General features: G+C 52.7%; 1 protein-coding gene across 1 annotated transcript; it reads right to left on the bottom strand.

Annotated features, from left to right (window-relative positions):
• Positions 1-2,353: 2,353 nt before the first annotated feature.
• C1QB (complement C1q B chain) lies at positions 2,354-10,568 on the bottom strand. Its single transcript, XM_012440116.3, has 3 exons — positions 10,461-10,568; positions 4,249-4,452; positions 2,354-3,075 (listed from the first exon to the last, which is right to left on the bottom strand). The coding sequence occupies exons 2-3, from the start codon at positions 4,433-4,435 to the stop codon at positions 2,501-2,503; spliced, it is 762 nt and encodes a 253-aa protein (XP_012295539.1). The 5' UTR covers positions 4,436-4,452; positions 10,461-10,568; the 3' UTR covers positions 2,354-2,500.
• Positions 10,569-11,390: the final 822 nt, after the last annotated feature.

Below are 11,390 nucleotides of genomic sequence, written 5' to 3'. Positions count from 1 at the left end.
TTCCTGCATCTTGGCCCTTTCCTCTCCTTTCCTCTCTCAACCGACTCAAAGCATTGTGGGTCACTGGGAGGGGTGTGTGGGTCAGTATCAACGGGCTTGAAGAAGCCAGGACTCACACTGTAGTCAGAAGGGAGTCAGGCAGCGCTGGGCCCAACTTCCCGCTCCTCTTCTCCAAGGTTAGAGCCACATTTGGGTCTAGAGCAGGTTGGCAAACTATAACCCATAGGCTAAAGACCCTGTCTCAAAAATAAGTATAAATAAATAAATGTGAGGAGTCGAGGCGCATGCACGTCTGTATGGAGCAAGGCATGTTGGACTGTGATGGGCACGGCTGGACGCACGGTCAGAGCTGGGATTTCTGGCAGGTCTGAAAGCTCCTGGGAGAACCCAACAGGGGCACTGTTATGAGTGTCCCGACTGTGGGGGGGCGGGGGTCTGGTGGAGGACAGGAGGCAGGGTCAGGGTTTATGGGTCGGGGTCAGAGGAGGGTTGGTCCTGCAGAAGAGCCGGGCATCCTGACGGCAGCTCCTGAGACAAGCAGGCAGGAGCGTGGAGCTCTGACTTCTCTGGCAGCTCCGCCTGGGTCAGTGCAGCAAGATGAGGTGCTCTGCGCATGCTCGACACCAGAAGCCAGCTCTGCCCCTGCGTGTCGTGTAGCCTAGCATGGATGGACCCAACTGCAGAGGCTCGAGAACATGCTCCTGAGGTCAGATGGGTTCAGGTGAGAGGCCATGGGACTGCAGGGTGGGGGTGCTGCAGAAGGGGCTTCAACAGATGTGGGTGGCAAGGAGGTGATGAACTGTGAGGCAAACAGAAGCAGGCTCCGAACCTGGCTGTGTAGCTGTCAGCTGTGTGACCCTGGGCAACTTGCTTGCCCTCTCTGAGTTTTATATTTTTTTGTCATGTAGCCACATGAGGATGATATTATGCTCCTCCTAGGGGTTGTGGTTGGGGATTAAATGAGCTCATGTGCACAAAACACTAGATACAGTGACTCAATTGTGGTGTGGCCATTACCATCTTAACTCTTAGTATTAGACTCAAAGGCCAGGCAGTTTGCATTGAAAGGGTGGAGCAGCAGAAAGAAGGGCCAGCTCCTGGAGAAAAGATTCTAGGTCTTGGTTGGACAGTCTGGGGTTAGGGCAAGTCACCAAGACCGGGTCCCAGGCCCAGGAGATAGGGCAGAAGCTGCACCCAATGAATGGAGTCCTGAGAGATGGGCCAGTCAAACAGAAGGCTAGGCTGGTGCCACAGGCGGGAATATCTTAAATCCCTCCCACCTCAGGTCAGGATTGGTTGAGGGTCTTGATGGTGGGGCTAGTAGGAGAGACTGAGGAGAGCAGGTGCAGAGCTGGGCGGGACTCTGGAGTTCTAGGCCTGTGGTCTCAGCCAATCCAGCAATGAATCTTTACTGAGTGACTGCTGTCCATCGTGGGTTCTGTGCCGGCTCAGAAGTGAGCAGGGTATGGAGCTACAGCCTAGCTGGGGAGATAGGATGAGAAGCCAGATGCTGGCTGTGCACGCTCCAGGGTTAGAGGAGGCCAGAGGAGTGAGCGTGCGAGAGCCAGGGTGGTCTGGCTTCAGGGAGGAGGGGTGGCTTGAATGAGGTTTTACAGGATGTGTAGATGGGCAGCGCGGAAGGCTTCTAGGTGAAGGGCACCGAGGTGGGCTTGTTTAGAAGACAGAAAGTCCTAGTAGAGTGAGGCTGGAAGGCCAGGTTCATGGGCTAGGACTATATCTGGTGGACACTGGGGAGCCACTGAAGGTTTTTGAGCAGTGGAGTGACATTTGCTCTAACTGGATGGCTGAGTTTGTGCTAGGCTGGGAAGATACTGGGAGGAAGGCATGTGGGGAGAAGAAAAAAGGGAAAAGTTCCTGTTCCAAGGTCATTTAAAGCCTTGGAGGAGGACCCCTTGATCCTTGGTAGGGGTAATGCGAAGGGACAAGCACAGAGCACCTTTTGGGGCTGGCCTAGATATGTTGCCTTTAAAAGAGGTTTCAGATTATCAGTGGGCAGAGCTGCCCTTGAACCCCAGCCCTGCTGGGAGATTGTGGACAATTCCCGCATCCCTTCTGATTTCCAGTTTGCTCTTCTGTAAGCTGGGCACGATGCGCCCTCTCTCCCAGGAAGAGAGTGAGGATTAACAGGAGAATCAGGAAAAGGTGTACCCTACTGCTGGGAGCATAGTGGGTGTTCGACCCCCGCCTCCCACTGTGTGGCTGGCACAGAGCAGGACTCAGACAGAGGCCTTCATTCATTCATGGTTCATTCATTCACGTAACCAACACTCTGAGCCTGGCACTTATGGTGTGCCAAGTGCTGGGACGCATAGTTGAATTAGACCACTGTCCCTTGTCCTTGAAGTGTTTATTTACTCATTCACTCAGCAACATTCACCAAGCCCTACTGTGTGCATTGGCTGGGCAAGGGGTGGGGCTGGGGGTAGAGTGCGCGTTGCTGGCGGGGCGAGCCAGGGTGGGTGTGAAGCAGCTCCACAGGTCAGGCCTCCACATCTGGAAAGAGCAGGAACCCGGAGAAGATGCTGTTGGCACCCTCTAAGCCCACTAGCGAGTTCTTGTCGGTGGCCTGCAGGAAGACGTTCTCCCCCTGCTCCAGCTTGAGGACCAGGCCACCGGTGGTGACCTGGTAGGTGTTGTAGGTGTAGTCGCAGAAGGTGACCACCTTCTGTGCGCGCTCCCGGCCACGCATGAGGTTCAAGCACAGGTTTCCTCGAGAGCTGGCGTGGTAGGTGAAGTAGTAGAGGCCAGACACCTTGCAGGTGAACTTGCCACTGCGGGGCTCATAGTTGTTGTTCACGTTGGTGATCACGTGGTCGAAGCGGACGGTCTGGTCCCGGCGCAGTGGGGCATTGATGGTTCTTGTGGCAGAGAAGGCGATTTTCTGGGTGGCCTTGTAGTCTCCCGATTCACCTTTGGGGCCCGGGGCTCCAGGGGCCCCAGGGCCGCCTTTAGGGCCAATGGGGCCCTTGGGGCCAACTTTTCCTGGATTCCCAGGAATACCTGGGTCTCCCTTCTCTCCAAACTCACCATGGTTTCCAGCCAGCCCTGGAAGCCCTGGAAAAGCAGACACCAAAGAGATGAGATCACTGAGACCAAAAGAAAAAGGCACGTGCTGGGACCCTGGGCAGAGCCCTGCCCCTCTCTGGGCCTCAGCTTCCCGTTTATAAAACAAAGAAGGCAGTGTCAGAGAGGGGCTCTGGGTCTCCCTCCAGCCCAGCTTCCTGAGTCTGTGATATGCTTGAACTTCATGGGGACCGATGGTGGTGGGGAGCGAAATGACTGCTCACTGAGGAAGGTGCTAGGCTGGCCCTCCTCCCCAGCTTGCATGGGGATCCTTGCTCAGGCTAGAGCGGGGATAATGAGTGCTATCCCTCTCCACCCCTCACGCCTGGCAGGCATCCCTAATTAATCATGGCCTTCAGTCTTGCTGCTCCTGGAAATGGACTTTAGAATCCTTCTCACTCCACTCCCACCCCCCAAGCAGCCACTACCCCTTGGTTTGGCACAACACAAGATGAAACCGATTTTCCAGTAGAGTGGCGGAGACTAGGGCCTGAGAACATGGGCTCTGGGGACAGACAGGTGTGCTTCGCGTGTCACATCTGCCATTTGTAGAGGTGTCACCTTGCCTGAGTCACATCTCCTGAGGCTCAGCCTCCTCATCTGTCAAATGGGGATGAAGATGTTTTGTGGGATTGTGAGGATTAGATGAAGTTATGTGAGGAAAGTGACTGGCACAGAGGGTTGCAGGATAACCTTAGGTTAAATGAGTGAATAAACCACAATTTACGAGGGCTTTTCACAGTAGGGAGTCTCATTTGAACCCTATGACAACCCCACAAAAGTATCATTGTCCCCATTTTACAGGTGAGGAAATAGTGATTCAGAGAGAAGTCACTTGCCCAGGAGGTAAAGTTTAACACCAGGACTGTGTGGGAACAGCGGCACTCTCTCCACCTGAATTTAATGGTAAGAGACCCACGATCTGGTCTCACCCTCAACATTCACTGAGCTACCTTGAGTAAGTCAGTAGCCTTTTCGGATGCCAGTTTTCCCGCCGGTCAAATGGGAATCAGAATTCCCTCCCTGCAAAGTTACTGCAAGCGTTCAGCAAGCTGCTGGATCTGCCAGTGCTTTTGCGGTCTCAAAGTTAGGCAACTGTGACTTGGGAGGCAGGAGATGGGAACTTGGTCAGTATTACTAGTGTGTCCCTAAATCCCATGGTACCTTTCTCTCCTTTTATCCCTGGGGTCCCAGGTTGGCCGTCAGAGCCAGGCGCCCCAGGGATACCCGGGATGCCAGGGATGGCTGGGTGCCCAGTGCAGCTGCCCTGGGCCCAGGAGACATCAAGCAGGCCCAGGAGCAGGAGCAACGTCAGTACTGGGATGCTGCCCAACGGGATCTTCATCATCATACCGAGTCAGATGCCTCCTGTGGAGGAGAAGACAATGTGAGAGGTTACCACCATGGTGATGCTATTATCCATCCATCCATCCATCTCTATCCCTCCATCCCTGCATCTATCCATCCAGTCAGCTAGCCATCCCTCTATCCCTCCATCCCTGCATCCATCCATCCATCCATTCATCCACCCATCCATCCATCTATTCATCCATCTCTATCCCTCCATCCCTGCATCCATCCATCCAGCCAGTCAGCCATCCCTCTATCCCTCCATCCCTGCATTCATCTATCCATCCATCCCTTCCTCCATCCTGCTGTCCATCCATCCATCCATCCTTCCTTCCTTCCATCCCTGTATCCCTCTGTCCATCCATCTATCCATCTATCCATCCATCTTTCTATCCCTCCATTCCTGCATCCATTCATCCATCCCTCCCTCCCTCTGTCCACCCCTGCAACCATCCATCCATCTCTCTATCCCTCCATCTTTGCATCTACCCATCCCCCGTCCATCCATCCATTCATTAATTTCTCTATCCCTCCATCCCTGCATCCCTTCATCCATCCATCCCTGCCTCCATCCTGCTGTACATCCATCCATCCACCCACCCATCCATCCATCCACCCATCCATCTATCCATCCATCCTTCCACACCTGCATCCCTCCATCCTACTGTCCATCTATCCATCCATCCATTCATCCATCCATCCCTCTATTCCTCCATCTATCTCTCCATTCATCCTTTCACCCACATGTTCACTAATTGTCCCCTATCTACCAGACCCTGTGCAAGGTTCTGGGGATTCAGTGAAGAACAAGACAGATACAGTCCCTGCCCTCATGATCTTGTGCTCCTGGTGGAGAAACATATATAAACAGGTCAGCATAGAAGTAAATAGAAGTAGTGATAGACTATGTTGGCACTCTGAAAGGAAGGGAAATGTGCCAGGAGGCTGAGTAACTGGGCTGGAGGTGGAAGGAAGGTGGCGGGTTTTGTGAGGGAGGTCCTCCCACCAGGAAATGCTTCTCCAAGGGGAAGCCACTCTCGGAAGTGATGATTAGGCTGAGACCTGAAGGTTCAGAAAAGGTGGGGGCAAGAATATTCCAGGAGGACAGAAGAGTATGGAGAAGGTCCAGAGGTAGGACAGGGGTTGGAATGTTGAGGATCAGCAGGAGGCCAGTATGGCAGAGGGGAGCGAGGGTTCAACGGACAGGACGCAAGACTGGAGAGGCAACTAGGCTCCTGTGAGTTTGGGGTTTTATTCCCCCAAAGCTCTTGTTCAGTAGAGCTTCTGAATTCAGGGTGCGATGCCACTTATGAGCAGGCCCCTTGCATGCTTCAAGCATCCCGGCATCTACTGTGATTCCTACACTAAAGAGGACACAGGGAGGCTAAGTCACGTGCTCAGAGTCACGCAGGAAGGAATGAAGCCGAGGTCCCTGCCAGCGTACCGGGCCATCTCTGCTGGTGGAACATTCTCAGAGCTGTGACTCTGGCAGAAGAGCAGTGCTGGCCGCTTTTAAATCCCAGAGAACTAGGAAGAAGCTGGTGGGCTGTCTCAAACTGGTCAGCATGGCCGGCATCCCATGCTGTTAGCTCTCGGGACAGAGTGGCCTTAAAGTTCATCCAGTTTAACCCTCAGCCTATATATTTGTAATTGAGGCAACATTCCTACAACCTAAATTTAACCAATTGAAAGCGAGCATTTTAGCGGTGTTACATTCACAGTCTTATGCAACCCTCACCTCCATCTAGTTCCAAGACTTTTCATCACCCCAAAATAAAACCCTATGCCCGTTAAGCAGTTTCTTTTCAACCCCCCTCCCCGCAGCCCCTGATAAACACGGATCTGCTTTCTATCCCTATGGATTTACCTATCCCTATTATTTGATGTAAATGGAGTTAAACAATATGTGACCTTTTGTGTCTGACTTTTTTCATTTAGTGTGATGTTTTCAAAGTTCATCCATGTTGTAGCACGTATCAGTACTTCATTCCTGTTTATAGCTGTTTATATTCCATTGTATGGATACATGTGATATTGCAAAGTGCATATTTGGTCTTCTACCCTTTTCCTGGCAGACAACTCCAAAAATCCTTAGAATTTTCAAAGTGATGTCTTTTTGTATGCTAATGATTGATTGATGGCTGGCAGCCGTAGGTAGCTTCAGGATGGGGCTGGTCACCAGGAAGACCAAGGCAGGCTTAGAGGGTTTACTCTCAGCCCCACCTCCTAACCTCTGGGGAGGGGAGTGGGGCTGAAGGTTAAGTTGATTACCAATGGTCAATGGTTTAATCAACCATACCTACATAGTAAAGCCTCCATGAAATCCCAAAAACTAGGTTCGGTGAGCTTCCAGATAGCTGAACACATGGAGGTTCCTGGGGGGTGGCGTGCCCACGGACCTGGGTGTGACATTGGCATGCCCCTTCCCTCATACCTCACCCTGGGCATCTCCTCATCTGTATCCTTTGTAGTATCCTTGATAATAAACCAGTAAACGTGTTTCCCTGAGTTCTGCGGGCCACTCCAGCAAAGAAACCAAACCCAAGGAGGGGGTTGTGGGAACAAATCCCGACATGAAGCTGCTGGTCAGAAGTTCTGGGGGCCTGGGCTTGTAACTGGCGTCTGAGGGGGAGCAGTCTTGTGGGACTGAGCTCTCAGCCTGTGGGGTCTGATGCTATCTCTGGGTAGTGTCAGAACTGAATGGAAAGACACCCAGCAGATTTGGCTGCTTGCTCGGTGTGTCGGGGGAAACCCCCCACATTTGGTCACGAGTCTTTGTGTTGATCATTGTGGTGTGAGAGTGGGCGTACAGTTGTGTTTTTCCCCTTACGGACTAGATTACAATTTGTTTTTTTGTTTTGTTTTGTTTTGTTGAGATGGGTTCTCGCTGTGTTGCCCAGGCTGGTCTCAAACTCTGGAGCTCAGGCGACCCTCCTGCCTCAGCCTCCTGCGCAGCTGGGATTACAGGCTCTCACCACCTCGCTTGGCTGTTTCTTTGTCCACTCATCATTGGTGGGCATTTGGGAAGTTTCCACCTTTTGGCGATTGTGAAGGGTGCTGCTATGAACATTTGTGAACGAGGATTTGAATTCTTTGGGGTTTATACCTAGGAGAGAAATTACCGCTTATGGTATTTCCATGTTTAAGTTCCTGAGGACCCTTCAGCCTGTTCTTCAGTCTCCTCAATGATGCCTCTGCCAAGGTCCCTCGTGCAGTGCCTCATGCCACTCCCCTGCTGCACAAACGTTGCGTTCACTCAGTCCTGAGAACCAATCACGACTCCATCTCCACATCACATTCTTTTCTTGGAAGAGTCAAGCTGAACTTTCTCAGCAGAGTGTGAAGAAATGACATCTCTGCCAAGGGCTCTTCCATCCACAGTTTGCATCCTTTCAGTGACGGGCAGCTCATTACCTCTTGAAGCAGCCCATTCCACTTTTGCCCAGATTCAAATTTTTTTCACCATTCAAGGCTTAGGTCAAAGCCTTCTTCCTCCGGGAAGCCTTCCCTCAGAGGCTGAACTGTATCCTCTCTTAAAATCGGGGAGCAGAGCGGTCTCTGCCCACCTCCCAGAGTGGCCACAGGGACCCAGGTGAGGCCGTGGATGGGAAAGAGTCACAAAGCCCCGAGCCCCGAGCTCTCGTTGGGACTTGTGGCTGCTTCTGCTGTTGCTGCTGTTCCCCGATTCTCACAACACTCTGGGGAAGGGGGTTATGATGAATTTCCCATCTCTCGGATGAGGAGACTGATGATCAGAACTTAGAAAGCAACCTGCCCAAAATCACCAGCAAATGATTTAGCGGTAGGGCTGTGGGCAGACCCCTACCCTCTCTGCCTCATGCTGGCTGTACCAACCCCAGGGTCTGGCATGTGGAGGGCTCCCTGGGACCAGAAAAGCCTGCTATTTGGCTCCTATGATCTACAAATTAGCCTCAGCCCCTCAGCCTAGTCCTGATAAACTTCTTCCTCAAAGCCCTGAGCTATGCCAGACCCTGTGCACCAAGGAAAGGGAAGCTGTAAAGATGAGTATGGCCAGGGTCTGCTGGTGATGGATTTAGACTCTGTCAGACTCTGTGCTCTGAAGAGAGGACGGCTCAGGGGCGTGGTCCTGCTTAGCCCTGAAAAAGCATCCGCTCTCATTCTTGCTCTTGCTGAAGGTTTTACACAATGGCAATTTGACAACTTTAATAAGTTGGGCACTTATGGGCCAGGCTCTGAGCCAAATGGTTTATTATCTCATGTAATTTGAATGCTCAACCCCTGAGAATGCTCTCTGGCTTTCTCATTTTACAGATGAGGAAACAGGATCAGAGAGGGCAAGCACCTTGATAAAGTCACACAGCTCCTGTGTGGCTGGGAGTCAAACTCATATCCATTAGATCTTAAAACTCAGTGTTACGTTAAGAGGCCACTGCACCTGGTGGTTAAAACATAAACTTTGAAGCCGGACAGCCTGATACAAGGACTAATGAATGGACACACTAAGAGTAGTGGTAGGCACATGGTCAGGGCTCAGTGAAGTTGGCTTTCACCACCACAATGATCGCTGCTCTTTGTAGGCAGCAAACATTCACCTGACAGTGGGAGCCTGTAGTGTCACAAGGAAAGCAGCACCGTCCGGATTCACACCAGCTCTCTGCTGCTCCTTAGCTCAGGGACCTGGGAAATCACTCCTCTCAGGCCACAGTTGGCCCTCCTATAAAGTGGGAATAATGCTACTCTCTCCCTTGTAGGGTTGGCTCGAGGATATGAGTTACAGCTTCCAACAGAGCCTGGCATGTTGGCAGTGCTTAATGAATATTAGTTATTTTATTATTCTCACTGTCATCCAAGAATTCCTGAGTGGTTGAACAGAAGGGAAGATGGTTGGAGAAGTTAAAAAAAAGACAATCCCTTGGAGAGACTGGGCTTAGAGGGAGGGGCTCTGTCAGCTGGAGGCAGCCAGAGGTGGAGCGCTGAGACCAGCTGGTGGGTGGAGTGGGTGGGGAGAAGGGCTCCAATGGGACCTGGGCTTCCTGGAGAAGCCAGGGGTAGGGGGAGTGGGAAAATGCTGATTCTAGCCCATTTCAAAAGCCACCGAGTTTCAGGCTTGGGTTAGGGCTTACAACTCACCTGGTTTACCCGCCTCCTGCCTGTGCCAGCCCATCATCATGACCAGTCAGCTTCCTCCCGTCTTCCCCCCAGCTCTGGCCTTTCCATCTCCTTCGGTCCCAGCAGTCCCTTCCCCCAGCCTGGAGTCAGGCCTACTTGACTGCAAAGCTCCTTCTGTGCAGCCGGCAGCATAATCTCAGGCAAGTGCCTCAACCTCTCTGAGCCTCTTGGCAATGCTGATTTCAGCCTGACCAGGCTGCCGGAAGGATGACGGGAGAAGGTGCTTCGAAGAAGTAAGGTCCCCGGTGCAGGACCACTTCCCATCCCCCTGCACAAACATTGCATTCACTCAGTACTAGCTAAGAACGAATCCTAACTCTACCTGAACGTCCCCTTATTTCTTTGGAAGAGTCAAGCTGAGGTTTCTCAGCAGAGTGTGAGGAAATACGAGAAGCAAGATGCTGGAGAAATGCTGGGCTGGGCAGGGGCGACTGGGTTCTAATCCCACTCCTGTGTCTGGTTTACTGATAAATTTTGAGCCAGGGCATGCACTAAGTTTTTGCAAGCTTGATCTCCTGTAGGGCACAGCATCCCAGAGAGGGATCTCTCCCTGGGGGGGCCGGGCTGAGAGAGGTTAGGTGGCTTGCCCAAGATGACCCACGCATACGACGCAGAGCTGGACTCAGCTCAAGTCTCTGTGATGCCAGAGCCCCTAGGCTGCAGGCGTCCACTTGAGGGCCTGCCCATCTGCTGGGCACTGGCCGGCAGCAGACTCCCAGACTCCCCAGAAAGATGGGTCCCATAGATCTGGGATGGGGCCCGGCTGCCTGCACTGTTAAACAGCCCAGCTGGCTCCAAGGCAGGGGGCGCAAAGCTCACACTTTCTTCCATATTGGCCCTGCCAGCCTCCCCCAGGCGCCAAGCCCCGTCCTCACCTCGGAAGCCGGTGTCCTGTGATGCCGCTGGGCTGAGCAGCAGTGGGACCAGGAGCCGTGGGCCTGCTGCCCTCGGTCGAAGCGGAAGTTCCCTTCCCCAGAGGCGGGAAGGGCTTCCCCTGCCGGTCCCCTCCCATGGCACAGCAGTCCCCTCCCATGACCCCTTTCCGTGCCCTCACTGTCCCCTGACCCTGCTGCCCTCAGGCAGTTTCAGGTCCCATTTCTGCAACCCACCGGATTTACTGTAAATGAGATGGGTGGGTGTGAGTTCGGTTTTGCCGACTCAGCAACTGTGAGGAGAACACGCGGTCCTGGGGAACCGTCTGCAGCTGGCGGCTCACCCGCCCAGGCACTCTGACCTTGTGATCTTCTTCTACACTGGGCAGGGGTGTTCCGTGAGCATCCTGTGGCTGGCCCAGTGCCTGAGCACTGACTTAGAGTCAGAGACTTTGATTCTGATCCTCGCTCTGCCACTTGCCAGCTTACATGTTCTCAGTCAAGGGAACCCCAAGGGAGCCCCAATTTTCTCTGCTATAAGATGGGACTATAATTATACCTGCTTTACAGATACAGACCTCACAGGCCGCTGGGAGGATAATGGAGGAAATGATGGGGGAGAAAGTGTGTGGGGGTAAACTGTAAAGTGCTGTGCACGTGTTCATTGTTAGTATCACTTCATGTCCCAGGCTTCCCCTTTCTGAGCTCATCTCTTCTGCTTCCTTCCCATTCTGTGCCCCTGCTCTTTCCCTGTTCTCAGAAAACAATCTCATAATGCATTTTAAATGTGCTCATTATTTATTCATGCCCCTCCCTCTGCTTCCAACAGGGCTTGAAGCTGATGACAGTAATAGGCCCAGGCAGGGGCCTGTTGCTTCTTCTCGATCCTGGAATCACACCAAGTTAGGGCTGGAGAGGGGCTGAACTCACTCG

The sequence above is a fragment of the Aotus nancymaae genome, unplaced genomic scaffold (genome assembly GCF_030222135.1).
Source record: "Aotus nancymaae isolate 86718 unplaced genomic scaffold, 86718_ANA_hifiasm-v0.15.2.pri h1tg000053l, whole genome shotgun sequence".
Classification (NCBI taxonomy): Eukaryota; Metazoa; Chordata; class Mammalia; order Primates; family Aotidae; genus Aotus; species Aotus nancymaae.
Note: the sequence above shows the minus strand (reverse complement) of the source record. Positions and strands in the feature narration are given on the sequence as shown.